Below are 14,604 nucleotides of genomic sequence, written 5' to 3'. Positions count from 1 at the left end.
TGTCGTTGCTTCTGAGAAGGAGGAGCATTTTGCCTTCCTCATTCTCTCGCATACAAACAGTTACACCAATCGACAGAAAAACTCGGAGACCTGAGCAGCTCGCGCACATATTCAGAACCATGGGAAAGATCTACCAGGTCGTAGTGATTGGATTCAGAGGGGAGAAAATGGTAATAGACCTGAGCAATACGGAAGAACAAATGAACAGTATGACAGTACTGCAACTGAAAAATAAAATTTCTGAAAGACTCCCGGGGAACTCAGGTAGAGAGATATTCATTCCACAGTGGAATCATTAATCATTATGAGAGTTTCATTAAATGTAATTCGATTATTAACTAAATTAAGTATTTCGTTTAATTGCGGGGTAATGGTTGAGCAGTGATGAAGGAAATGATATTAGTTGTCAACTGTATTGACTAAAACATCTGACCTTTTTAGGGGACAATCTGGAGACCCTGCGACTGATCTTCACAGATAAGCAGCTGGAGGACTCATCCGTGCTCTCCTCATATGGGATCCAGAACCAGTCTGTCATTCAGCTAGTGATGAGGGTGCCTGGAGGATGGGGACATTGACGAATGGACAGAAGAGAGCATCTCTGCCTGCATTTTGACGTCTTTTTAATACTGTAGGCTTGTAATATTAATCTCACTGCCAATCCCATTGCCAAAGCACACGAAGGAGCGGATGTTGATAAATGTATGGCCTCTTTTTTAACCAAAATATAAACAACATGTGGCCAGAAAGCATTTTTGTTTATTCTCTGAACCTGTACCAGAACTTCTCAACTATATTTTCTTTTTATCTGTGACTTTACTGTAGGGAAGTCTTCAACAACAACAATAAATTAATGTTCTCCAAATTCTGAACTCTTTCTGTGACTCATTCATTTGGAAAAATAACAGTTACAGTATCCATATTTAAATATTTTGGTTGACTATTTATTCATTTATTTTCGTCCATGCAGAGAATTAATGCAGAAGCATAAATGTGTGTCCAAGTGTGATTAGAAACACTAGTTGGGCCGCCTGAAACCTAACTGTAATTATTCAATAAACGATTAAAACATTGCATTATCTGATCAACTCATGCATTTAAAGTTATATTCTTCAAGAATCATAGAGCCAAGCCTATATATCTTAAATTCAAGTCCAAAATGTATGTGCCAATCGAAGATTGCCCCTTTAAGGATAGAGTTTCGTTTGATGTGATTGAAAAACAATTCAACGTTGAATTATTTTCTGAGTGTGCCTTCACAAGGACAACTTTGCTAAAAAGGAACATTTAAAAAGGCGTTCATATTTGTTCTATTGCAGCCGTGTGATACTGACAGGAATAGCCGAAATCGAAAGTGAAGTTTTAGAAGTGACAGTAGCAGCTTAGCCGGTTCATCGTCGTTGTTTTTCCTTAGAGGTGACAACTCGAAGGGACGCTTTTCGGCTACAAGAATACACGAATAAATCGGTACATTTGGAATGAATAATATTGTAATGAAACAGCAGCGAGCAGGTTTCGAAACCTCGACCTTCAAGCCCGAAGTCCGGCGCGCTATCGACTGTGCCGCAAAAGCATGCTCTAGCGGCCGAGTCGATTTCCGCGCTTATAAACCCAGGGTCGTTACAATATGTATAGTCTAGCCTAAATTCGATTTTCTTGTATTGCTCTATTGACTAAACAAACTAGAAACACTTTTGGATAACTCAACTGACAAATTGAAATACTGCATTTGATTTGATAATCCCATTGCATTCTTTCATTAGCCTATCAATGCAAGTGGAAACATTCTGGAGTTGGAAATCTTGCGTATGTGAATTCCATATAACCTAAAGCGCAATTCATGTTTATCAAATCTTACATTTACAGGTCATCAAGTGGGTGTTCTATTGCGTTTATTTGGACTGTGAAAACTACTGAAAACAATGGAGCTGAACATTTCAACAAGACACTACCGAGGCTCAAAAGAATACTTCCCACCCCAGGAACAGGTATGTGATTTACTGTATGTACAGTACAACACAATGCAGCTATATCTGTATTTGATCATTTATGCACTAATTGATAACTCTATTCCTTTTTAGAACACCATGCATGGCCTGGTTAATCAAGGGGCAACGTGTTATTTGAACAGTGTTCTGCAGGTCCTCTTCATGACTAAAGAATTCAGAGAGGCTGTTGAAAGGTTTTTCATTCTTACTCTGTGTGCCAATGATACTGTATGTGAAAGTATTAGAAATAGATTGAGTCATACCAGAGACATGTATCTAACTAAATACATGTCTCATGTCTCTACTATTGAAACATTATCATTACACAGTACATTGAGATTAATACTAAACATCTCGTATACTGTATATCTTAACAAAATCAGTCTTTTTTTTTTTTTTACAGTAATAGGCCTCACCAAGAAGAAGACACTGTTGATCTTCAGCTGAAAAAGTTGTTTACAACTTTACGTGAAATTGAAACGAACACAAAGGGCATCTCATCAATACTAGGCATTGATGATGGTGAGTTGAGCTTTCGTAGATGCTAAATAATACACTTTGTTAGATGTACAGCTTGTGATGTTATGTAGTATTAAGTATTGTATTTGCAGTTATTTGTAGTAGAAGACCCTTCATTGTTCCCCCCCAGTATACAAGGAATGTGATGCGGCTGAGTATTTAGAGAAGATTTTAGGCATGGTCAATCCTGAAGTGTCAAAGGTAGGCATACAGCATTACTTACCTCATCTTGGACAAAACCTGATAGCTAACCATGCAATGTTTACAAGTTATGATATGACAAGACTGACAAAAGTTTGTCTCCAGATCTTCAAAGGACAACTGAGGCACATCACTACCTGTTTAGGAAAACATGTGATGAGTGATGGATTTGGTCCATTTTGGACACTGCCCCTCTCAATAGCAGATCCCTCTGGCTCTTACAAAACCTACAGTGTGGTAGGAAAAATATATCTTAACCGAAAGCAAAAAAACATTGTTTTATGATGGCAGATATCACATGATCATGACAGGGCTAACACTTTAAATGCCATAGCCTATATTATTGTTATTCAATATTAGCATAATCGTCCAGTGGGAATGTATTATGTCGTAATTTGGCATGTGTGTAGGCTTACTCTACTATTTGTCTCAGTTTTCATGATCATGGTATTGTAGTTAATATTATAAGTTGATATAATATGACAATAAAAACAAATTCAGGCAAATATATCAGTATGTTGGAGAAAGATAACATTTTGTGTTTCTGTGCTTTCAGAAAGATGGCTTTAAGGAGTTCTTCAAGTCTTCAACTGTCAGTGGGGAAAACCAAGTGTACTGTGATGAATGTGAAAAGAAATCAGATGCAACCATTGTGAGTAGTGACATTTAGTATACCAAATTAAAGAGAATTTTATATATATATATAAAATTCTCAGTGAAATCATATCTAAGAAGCGGTAGTTCTGTGCACTATTAATATGCTTCCTGTTCTGAAGTTTAGTTTTCGCATCTTTTACTTTCAGTGTTGTACACCAGCTTCAAACAGCTGAAAAAATTATATTTTTGGGTATGGAAAAGATACAGTATTTCACAGCAATTTAGATGGTACAATTATTCTCTATGCTATACGTGCTTACTTTGACACAAACTGAAATTAGGCAACCTATTAGAATTTAAGCAACCAGGAAATGGCGGAGCATTTCTGCTTAGTACAGCTTTAATTATTGTACCAAAGGTTCTTAAAAATGGAAATCAAGCTTTTCACTGTAGAAGGTATTGTATTACAATGCCTCCCACTGTCACCTATAGGAATGCAAGATGGAATATCACCCAGAAATTCTTACTCTGCTCCTCAAGCGGTTTGAATTTGACTACTACAGCATGTCATATGTCAAAATCAACTGCTACGTGGATGTGCCTCACACACTAAAGACAGAGGTAGACTACTTACAAAACCTTTATTCAACAGGTTCTGTTCTCATACAAGTCTACATTTAGGTCTTCGCAATGTAGCTATACTAAATTAAACAGATAATTATGTCGTACTGTATATCGCCTTCACTTTATTGCCCATCAGAAAAATAACATATTTAGTGATGTCTGTTTTTACATCTGTAGTTCAGTTATTGGCATGTCTTTTGATTTATCTGAACAGAAATGTGACTATGAACTCTATGCGATTGTGGACCATTTCGGAAGTCTCAGAGGTGGACACTACACTGCTAAGATCAAGTCCTTTGAAGATTATAACTGGTATGAATTCAATGACTCATATGTCACAAAGGTATGCGAGATTATTTTATTTATTTCATTGAATACAGCCTATACCATCATTTTTCTAATATCATAAATTGTATTTGCCATTTTATTTGGGTCTGTGAGTGAATCAGTGGCAACCCGTTGTTCAGGGCTGGTGGCATTAATACGTGTCAGACGTCAGTTTACAAACAATGTAAAAACTAAAAATCGTTGAGTTGATAAAGCCGCATACAAACATGGTCTATTTTTTTCTTTCTTGAGGAAGGCAGCTCCAAAATGCAGGTGTTTCAGCCTAGCTAAGTGATTTCTGTGGTGGTGGGGCAGCCAGCGGAAAATACGGAGCGTAGGGGTTGGTAATGTTCTCTAGTTGTGCTGTGATTGGCTCAGTGTTCTGTCACTCAAGGGGACACTATGTCACTGCCAACTCTACTGGGAGAGCTAGAAAATTCAAGCCCCTTGGGTGCTGCCATAGAGTTACATTAGAACTGCCCATCCAAGAAGGCTCAAGGTCATTGGCCACTGATAAAAAGACGTCAAATCATGTTTTATCTACCGTAGCTTTGATTAGACTGATTATGTCAACATCATATTTTCAAAATCTTAGCTCGCAAGATTGACAAGCAGTCATCATTATGAATCATGTTGACATTTTACTGGCACATCCTTTTCAATCCTTGTCATTTGAAGAGAAATTGAGGATAAAACTTAATTGGACATAAACATTTCACAACAAGTCGGAAATCGCAAATTCAACAATGAATGGTTTGGCATCTCAAACCAATCCCTATTTTGCTTCCCCTGCCTGCTATTCAGTGGGGAGGGTGTGTGGTCCAAGTCTGGGTTCAAGGATTTAAAACATCTGTCTAGCTCAAAACATGAGAATTGTGCATCACATAAAGACAATGTTGTTAACCTGTTGGGGCTAGGGGGCAGTATTTTCACGGCCGGATAAAAAATGTACCCGATTTAAACTGGTTACTACTCTTACCCAGAAACGAGAATATGCATATAATTAGTAGATTTGGATAGAAAACACTCTAAAGTTTCTAAAACTGTTTGAATGATGTCTGTGAGTATAACAGAACTCATATGGCAAGCCAAAACCTGAGAAGATTCCATGCAGGAAGTGCCCTGTCTGACAATTTGTTGTCCTTCTAGGGCATCTCTATCAAAAATACAGCATCTCTGCTGTAACGTGACATTTTCTAAAGCTTTCATTGGCTCTCAGAAGGCGCCAGAAAGTGGAATGAGAGCTCTGCAGAAAACAGCGAAAAACAGCAGGAGATTTTGTGAGTGGTCAGGCAGGGAACACTGACACTGGAGCGCGCGTGCACGAGAGGACTCCATGTTTGTCTTTGTCTCTTTGAACGAATACAACGTCGCCTGGTTGGAATATTATCGCTATTTTAAAAGAAAAATCGCATAAAAATTGATTTTAAACAGCGTTTGACATGCTTCGAAGTACGGTAATGGAATATTTGGAAATTTTTTGTCACGAAATGCGTCCGCGCGTCACCCTTCGGATACTGACCTCAACACACGAACAAAACAGAGCTATTTCAATATAACTATGGATTATTTCGAACCAAAACAACATTTGTTGTTGAAGTAGAAGTCCTGGGAGTGCATTCTGACGAAGAACAGCAAAGGTAATCCAATTTTTCTTATAGTAAATCTGAGTTTGGTGAGGGCCAAACTTGGTGGGTGTCAAATTAGCTAGCCGTGATGGCCGGGCTATGTACTCAGAATATTGCAAAATGTGCTTTCGCCGAAAAGCTATTTTAAAATCTGACACCGCGATTGCATAAAGGAGTTCTGTATCTATAATTCTTAAAATAATTGTTATGTATTTTGTGAACGTTAATCGTGAGTAATTAAGTAAATTCACCGGAAGTTTGCGGTAGGTATGCTAGTTCTGAACATCACATGCTAATGTAAAAAGCTGGTTTTTGATATAAATATGAACTTGATTGAACAAAACATGCATGTATTGTATAACATAATGTCCTAGGAGTGTCATCTGATGAAGATCATCAAAGGTTAGTGCTGCATTTAGCTGTGGTTTTGGTTTTTGTGACATATATGCATGCTTTGAAAATGGCTGTGTGATTATTTTTGGCAGGGTACTCACCTGACTTAATCTAATGTTTTGCTTTCGCTGTAAAGCCTTTTTGAAATCGGACAGTGTGGTTAGATTAACGAGAGTCTTATCTTTAAAATGGTGTAAAATAGTCATATGTTTGAGAAATTGAAGTTATAGCATTTATAACAAACGTCCCACCTTGCCCAGGGAGGTTAAACTCGGATTGCTGGGGAAATCAAACATTGTGGCTCAGCTAGACACCGCATATAGATGAGCTATCAACCTTCACAACCAACAACAGGAGAATAGGTATGTGCTTGCCAGAATTATAGCATGCATTACATTGTGTGGCAATTGTGAGGCAGCACTGCAGGGCCTGTTTGTACAACTGTTCTGCCTTAGTGGTGCACATGTAGCCTATGGCCTGTTTTAGAGAAATGTCATCATCGAATATTGTAACAGCTTTCATTGTCTGCTTACGTGCCCCCATTGTATGAGTTTTAATTTAGCCTACTGTTGGGACTTGGTGTACAGGGAGAATACTGTAAGAACGGCCCATGTTCTGAATTATGTCGCAGTCCATTTCAAAAGTGCTGAACGAATAGGCGGCATATAGACTACATCCATCTCAGCTCGCTCATGTCTTAATTCAAATTACGGCTTGCCTCTTAATCACTTATCGTTCTATACGCCATAGTTTGTACATCTGCATTGTAAGTTACAGACCCAACAACAGTATATTATAGTATCCCCTTCTCGTAACCATGTTTGCCAGTGACAGTTTCTTCCCATTCAAATACTTTTGTTCAACAAAAGTTTAGTAATAGACCCTTGCAATTCCAGTTGACATTGTGAGGGTTGTTTTGTTTGCGCAGTGCGCTGTCAGTGCATCTGTATATTGTCTATAAAAGTGGATCCTTGTAATTGAATTGTCCTTCCTTTTTAGACCACGTAGGCCAAATAAAATACTTCAAATGGTAGGCTAACCGCTGAGTCTGGGTCTCTCTCTCTTTCTTTTTTCCGTTGTGACTTAAAGAAGAGTAAAGTTAAGGCCTCAACATCTTGCTGAAATGACCTGAACTAACATCTATCTGAACTTCTGTCGCTGTCCATTTTGAAAGTGCTGAATGAATAGGCCTACTTCGTCGCAGCTCGTTTGCTTGCACTTGCTTATACTTACAGTTACGTGTTGATTATAAAAGAACAAACATCATGAATTTACTGAACATAAATGTAATAAGGTTGGTGTATCTAAACTAAAGTCTAAACTCATGTCGACATTGGTTATTATTGAAGGAGAATGCGGTTCTTATCCAGTTACACAAATCCACAAGGAGTCAGTAGAAACCAGATTTACTTAAGCAAGTCAGCCATAAGCTCCCCTGTTGGGACAGCTTGATGTAGACCCTAACAGTTTGTGGTCACCGTCATAGTGCATTTTATGTCTTTTTTAGAGTTGTGCAGTGGCTTCGCTGGCACGCATCTAAAGAAATTGGTTGTTTTGCCCACCAAGATTGACATCATAAAATCACCGCTGGAGTGAATCAGACAAGGGGGTTATCACTTCAAGAACAGATATGATTATAGTTCATATTTGCATATATTTGGTGGGGAATCACCACAAATACCATGCTACTCTGTCAGAATCCTATGTAAGGCCATTGGCAATGTGTTTTATTTATTTAATTTTGACGCATTGCTGCTCCTCCCTTACAGCTCCAACCAGCTCCACTGATTGAAAGGTACGATTTTTTTATTCACGTGTGTTTGTGTTTCCAGTTATGTATCCAAAGTTTATCGCCAAATGTATGAACCAGAACATTAACAGGCGTTCCAATTAGTAATCAATTAGTAAGTAAGGTAACAAACTATTCTCTCTCTAGTTCTTGGAGTGCTTATCTACTGATGTACAGGAAATGTAAGTTCATTTATGAACTATTCATGAACTGTGCTCTTTTTATCAATTGCCTTGAAACTGTATCACTGATGTCTTTCATTTTCCTTCCCGCGCAAAGCACATGCTTCAGATCGTGAGAACCACGGAACCAACCAAGTTCACGGTTCAATCCGAGAGGATGAGGTTACAGAGGTTGGAGAGCATGTTCAAGTAAAGACAAGTGGAGATGATGATCACGGTGTTGATGGAAATAAAGGACAGGGACAACATGCTGCAGTCAGAAGAACGGAAAATGTAGGAAAGGCAGATACAGGAAGAGATGATGATGATTTGATAGGGAGAAGAAAGGAGGATGCTGCACACAGGAGAGAGGATGTGGATGAAACAAGACGATATGATGTGGCTTTGATAACAGAGAAACAGCAGAGTCCAGAGATATGTCAGAAATTAGGCAAACTCCGTGTGTTTTATCATGACTATATTTTGCCCATCAGGTATTCATCATTGAAAGAAGAGGATAATGTTGTGGAGAAAATAGAACAGGATGATGTAGTGAGAAGGGTAGATAAGGACAGTGAGGGTGTCGTGGTAAAGGGAGAAACGCATCTCGGTGAGACAAAGACAAGTCTGATCAAGTACGGAGAGTCTTCCAGCTCTACAAACAGGTGTGAGACCATCCCATCACATTCTTCTCACATCCATCAAGAGTTCAATGAACTCTTGATGGAGAAGGACGAAAAGGATGCCAATTACAGCCAGGTCCTTGCTAACGTTCAGGACAACAAGCTGAGAGAGATTCTTGAGAGGCAGAAGAAGAACAAGGCTCACTGTGGTTTCAGGCGCTTCTGGGGTGTCCGTGGCAAGCACACCAAGATCATTGGTTGCAGTGGTCGCACCGTTGGTATGTCTAAGAAGAAGCAAACTATGTCCCGACTCCACATGTGTCAATAAATGCTACGGTTCACATACACACACACAAAATAACGATGCAAGAAGAATGAAAAGAGAAGTGTAGAAGAGATGGAGCTTTTGGTTAAAGACAAGAAAAGAAGAAAGAGGAACTTCAGGGAATGTCACGTCCTGACCAGTAATAGGGGTTATTTGTTATTGTAGTTTGGTCAGGACGTGGCAGGGGGTATTTGTTTTATGTGGTTTGGGGGTTATGTGTATGTAGAGGGGTGTTGTATTTATGTGTTCCGGGGTTTTTGGTGTATGTTCTTGCTTTGGTATTCTAGGATTCTAGGTTGTGTATTTCTTTGTTGGCCTGGTGTGGCTCTCAATCAGGAACAGCTGTACATCGTTGTTTCTGATTGAGAGTCATACTTAGGGAGCTTGTTTTCACCTGTCTCGTTGTGGGTAGTTGTTTTTTTTTTGCATTGCTTTTGTGTATAGCCTGCGAAACTGTTGGACTGGTGTTCTTTGTTTATTGTTCTGTCGTGTTCACTTTATAAATAAAATATGATGAGCACGCAACCCGCTGCGCCTTGGTCTAATCCCTTCGACAGCCGTTACAGGGAAGGAGAGGCGGGAATGGAAAAGAAGTGAGATGGCTAAATTTGATGTTTCTGTTTTGTCCAATTTGAAAACTGAAAGAGGAATGTATGGAATATATTCTGATTTTGGGAACAATGCTGTATTTAACCCGTCTTATCTTTTTATATATGTTTAACAACTAACTTTAACTGAAGTCCTGTTATTAGCCTCTAATGTTCAACATCGTTCATCATTTTACTCAGATTACTTTCTTGTCCAAGTGTTTACAAAGTACTGTATATTAAAGATGCTTTGTATGTAGAAAATAACTTAGTCATCTTAATTCTTGAAATACTTCACAAGAGGTTTAGAGATAATCCTTGGTCTGACATTTTAAAACGCAAAATATTTTTCTTACATTTTAGTAGACACTTAATTTTTTCACCCCCTGTTTTGCTCCCAATTTCAATTACAAACTTGTCTCATCGCTGCAACGCCCCAACAGGCTCAGGAGAGGCGAAGGTGGAGTCATGCAACCTCTGAAATATGACCCGCCTAACCGTACTTTTTAACATCCGTCAGCTTAACATGGAGCTAGCCGCACCAATGTGTCTGAGTAAACACCGCTCAACTTAAGACCAGGGACAAGTAAAGCAACCCCGGCCAAACCCTCCCCTAACCCGGACGACGCTGGGCCAATTGTGCGCTGTCCTATGGAACTCCCGTCCACAGCCGGTTGTGTCACATGAACCCGGGTCTGTAATAACGTTTCTAGTACTGTGAAGCAGTGCCTTAGACCACTGCGCCACTCAGGAGGCCCTTTAGTAGACACTTTTATCCAGTGCAATTTGGGTTAAGTGCTTGCGACCTTTCGGTAACTGGCCCAACACTAGGCTAACTGCCACCATCTTTAAATAAGCATAAAGAAACTGTACTTTTGCAGGTTGTCAAATCACAGCCTCACAGCTCAGGTTTAAAGACAGATTATTTTTAGGTATCATTAATAGTCTTCCTCGGCAGATGGGTTGCGTCCCACACAATGTTCCGTCATAAAGTAGTGCTGTTGCCTAGGTCTGTTTTTTTCGAGACTATATCATTGATAACAACTTTAGTACTGGGTGGAGTACTGCATACAGAGACCAAGGTACACTGGTACACATAGCCTCAAAACATGCTTAAACATATCGTTTTGATATCGTGGTTAATCAGACCTTGCATCCATAGCTCTATCTATGAATTTGAGAGTGGTTACATTTCTCCAGCCCCCCCGGGGACACCACTTTGTTATTGTTTCAACTGCGGATTGCCCCTTTAACCACACATGATACTGATGAGACTGATACTGTACTTGCCGGTGAAAATACAATTCATTACATCTCTAATGAGAAATAATGAATATAGAATGAAAACGTGTTCTTTAGTCGGTATGGCGATCTAGGCTACAGCAGCTGCCCGATACATCATTTTATGCTTTTGCTTTCTTGTCATCAACATTCACAGCTGGAATTTATCCAGTAACCCCAGGCAGAGATGGCAAGAGTGGATGATGTTGCCGTTCCTGGTGTTCATGAACGGGGTGATGGTCATGCTCTTAACAAGACCTGACGTTTTTATATGGAGGGAAGAACTCTTCTTCTAAATAGACTGTTCCAAAGTTAAAATGTGTTTGCTAAAAATATTGTCTCATTTCCAAGCTTATCAAACTAACTTCAATGGTGCCTTCTACTGGAGATTCCTCAGAGAAGTTATTTTGGTCAACTGCCGGATACATAAAAAACGAACAAATAAAACCTATTTCCACAAAAACTATGACGCTAACACATTAGCATTTTAGGTGACTCAAATTGGGGTCTGATGTGCTGATAATCTGTTTGATCTTGCATTTCCGTCTTGCGCCTCCATCCACAGTTTGTTGACTACTGGGAGATTGACCGCAACTCTATAAAACTGTCTGAGAGACTGGGTGAAGGTTCATTTTTAACGGTCTATCAAGTGCATTGGAACGGTCTATCAAGGCAAGTGCATCCACCCAATTGCTTACACCTATCAAGTTGTTTCATCTACATAAGTGCCTAGGGAGGAGAGGTTATGGTTTTGTCTGGACAGGGCCTAACTATACTGGCCCAATAAGTACATGCACTTGCAATATTGTTTATTGGGACAGTGGTTAGTGTGTTTATCCTTGGTGTTGGTGGGTTGGGTTCAAGAACCACTATGGGAGTCACCCTATGCTCATGTTCTTAGCAATATAAGCTAATGCAATTATTTGGCAACAGTTACAACACACCTGATTAATTAAAATGAGTTTGTCAATGACACGTTTGTTTGGTCTAGATTTTGATAGAATTCTCAGCTATATGGAATGAATAAATACTGACAATGTTTGAGGTAGTGGAAATGTGGTCATAATTCATGCTCAAGGGAAAATCCTACAGACTCCCATCTACAGCTGAAGTCGGAAGTTTACATACATACACCTTAGCTAAAAACATTTAAACTCAGTTTTTCACAATACCTGACGTTTAATCCTAGTAAAAATTGTCTTAGGTCAGGTAGGATCACCACTTTATTTTAAGAATGTGAAATGTCAGAATAATAGTAGAGAGAATTATTTATTTTAGCTTTTATTTCTATCATCACATTCCCAGTGGGTCAGAAGTTCACATACACTCAATTAGTATTTGGTAGCATTGCCTTTAAATTGTTTAACTTGGGTCAAACGTTTCGGGTAGCCTTCCACAAGCTTCCCACAATAAGTTGGGTGAATTTTGGCCCATTCCTCCTGACAGAGCTGGTGTAACTGAGTTAGGTTTGTAGGCCTCCTAGCTCACACATGCTTTTTCAGTTCTGCCCACAAATTTTCTATGGGATTGAGGTCAGGGCTTTGTGATGGCCACTCCAATACCTTGACTTTGTTGCCCTTAAGCCATTTGCCACAACTTTGGAAGTATGCTTGGGGTCATTGTCCATTTATATGGTGGTTTTGGAGCAGTGGCTTCTTCCTTGCTGAGCGGCCTTTCAGGTTATGTCAATGTAGGACGTTTTACTGTGGATATAGATACTTTTGTACCTGTTTCCTCCAACATCTTCACAAGGTCCTTTGTTGTTGTTCTGGGATTGATTAGCACTTTTCGCACCAAAGTACGTTCATCTCTAGGAGACAGAACACGGCGGTATCCCTCATTAAAATGCAAATCAATTTAGAACATTTTTGACATGCGTTTTTCTGGATTTTTTTTAATTGTTATTCGGTCTCTCACTGTTCAAATAAACCTACCATTAAAATGATAGACTGATAATTTCTTTGTCAGTGGGCAAACGTACAAAATCAGCAGGGGATCAAATACTTTTTTCCCCTCACTGTATATATTTTTAAAATCATTCATGATTTGCGTAAATTTAATATGCTATCTCTTTCTCTTCTTAAAAATATGAAATGGTATTACATTTGGTGAAGAACACATTATGACTTGTTTAGGACCTGAGACTTGATTTGGGACTTGTCAGTCTTGACTTGAGACTTGACTTGGGACTTGAGTGCTAAGACTTGAGACTTACTTGTGACTTGTAAAACAATGACTTGGTCCCACCTCTGGTGTTTATACTTGCGTACTATTGTTTCTACAGATGAACGTGGTACCTTCAGGCATTTTGAAATTGCTCCCAAGGATGAACCAGACTTGTGGAGGTCTATAATTTATGAGGTCTTGGCTGATTTCTATTGATTTTCCCATGATGTCAAGCAAAGAGGCACTGAGTTTCAAGGTAGGCCTTGAAATACATCCACAGGTACACCTCCAATTGACTCAAATGATGTCAATTAGCCTATCAGAAGCTTCTAAAGTCATGACATCATTTTCTAGAATTTTCCAAGCTGTTTAAAAGGCAGTCAACTTAGTGTATGTAAACTTCTGACCCACTGGAATTGTGATACAGTGAATTATAAGTGAAATAATCTGTCTGTAAACAATTGTTGAAAAATTACTTGTGTCATGCACAAAGTAGATGTCCTAACCGACTTGCCACAACTATAGTTTGTTAACAAGAAATTTGTGGAGTGGTTGAAAAACTAGTTTTAATGACTCCAACCTAAGTGTATGTAAACTTCCAACTTCAACTGTATCAAGGAGAAACTCAATTTAATTAGATTGGTGTGTTGTAACTGTTGCCATGTAATGACATTAATATATATTGCTAAGAACATGACAGCAGGGTGACTCGCGTGGTGGGTCTTGAACTCAGCTCACCAGCATTGATGACAAACACCCTAACCATTGTCCCAATAAGGATTTGCTAAATCTTGTGCTGATTGGGCCAGTAAAGGTATCTGGCTCAGACTGTGGCTCAGACTGGACGGACTGCCCAGTAAGAGGCACAATTGAAGTAAGTTTGATGCGCTTGGAGATGAGAAAATACTTTGATCATACACATTTAGCCATTTTGGCCATTAGATTCTACCATGATATGACATTATTTCACATTCATTCATTCATTCATTCATTCATTCATTCATTCATTCATTCATTCATTCATTCATTCATTCATTCATTCATCCATCCAGGTGACAGGATACAGGGGGTTAGTTGCATGTCCTGACAAGAGGTTGTGTTATTACCCTGACATTGGTCTCTCCATCGACAACCAGGACCCCCACTCTCCAGCTGCCTCGACTAAAGGCACAGTGACTACTGAGAAGTGAGTTTTTCTTAATATGAACTTAAATTACTGTCAATACCTTATTTCCACATTGTTAATGGATAAGTATTTTAGAAGTCTACCATAAGTGTGAAATACACACTTTAGCCAGCTTCCTGTTAGTTAGTACTACATTCCATACATACAGTACATGCCATTTGTTTGGAACCCTGACCTGAAATGGCTAAACACCCAAACAGATCTGGTAC

At 39.1% G+C, this 14,604-nt stretch overlaps 2 protein-coding genes across 2 annotated transcripts; both read left to right on the top strand.

The window, feature by feature from the left end:
- The first annotated feature begins 74 nt into the window (after positions 1–74).
- ubil (Ubiquitin-like protein) lies at positions 75–1,084 on the top strand. Its single transcript, NM_001141322.2, has 2 exons — positions 75–264; positions 442–1,084. Exons 1-2 carry the CDS (start codon positions 120–122, stop codon positions 576–578), a joined length of 282 nt encoding a protein of 93 aa, NP_001134794.1. The 5' UTR covers positions 75–119; the 3' UTR covers positions 579–1,084.
- A 239-nt stretch (positions 1,085–1,323) lies between these two features.
- Positions 1,324–10,029, top strand: LOC106608801 (ubiquitin carboxyl-terminal hydrolase 26). The gene is made up of 12 exons (XM_045721755.1): positions 1,324–1,467; positions 1,867–1,988; positions 2,082–2,182; positions 2,392–2,510; positions 2,638–2,708; positions 2,814–2,945; positions 3,265–3,360; positions 3,798–3,926; positions 4,144–4,272; positions 8,047–8,072; positions 8,214–8,248; positions 8,346–10,029. Exons 2-12 carry the CDS (start codon positions 1,923–1,925, stop codon positions 9,176–9,178), a joined length of 1,737 nt encoding a protein of 578 aa, XP_045577711.1. The 5' UTR covers positions 1,324–1,467; positions 1,867–1,922; the 3' UTR covers positions 9,179–10,029.
- The last annotated feature ends 4,575 nt before the right edge of the window (positions 10,030–14,604 follow it).

This window comes from Salmo salar, chromosome ssa07, assembly GCF_905237065.1.
Source record: "Salmo salar chromosome ssa07, Ssal_v3.1, whole genome shotgun sequence".
Classification (NCBI taxonomy): Eukaryota; Metazoa; Chordata; class Actinopteri; order Salmoniformes; family Salmonidae; genus Salmo; species Salmo salar.
This window is presented reverse-complemented; position numbering and strand designations above follow the sequence as displayed.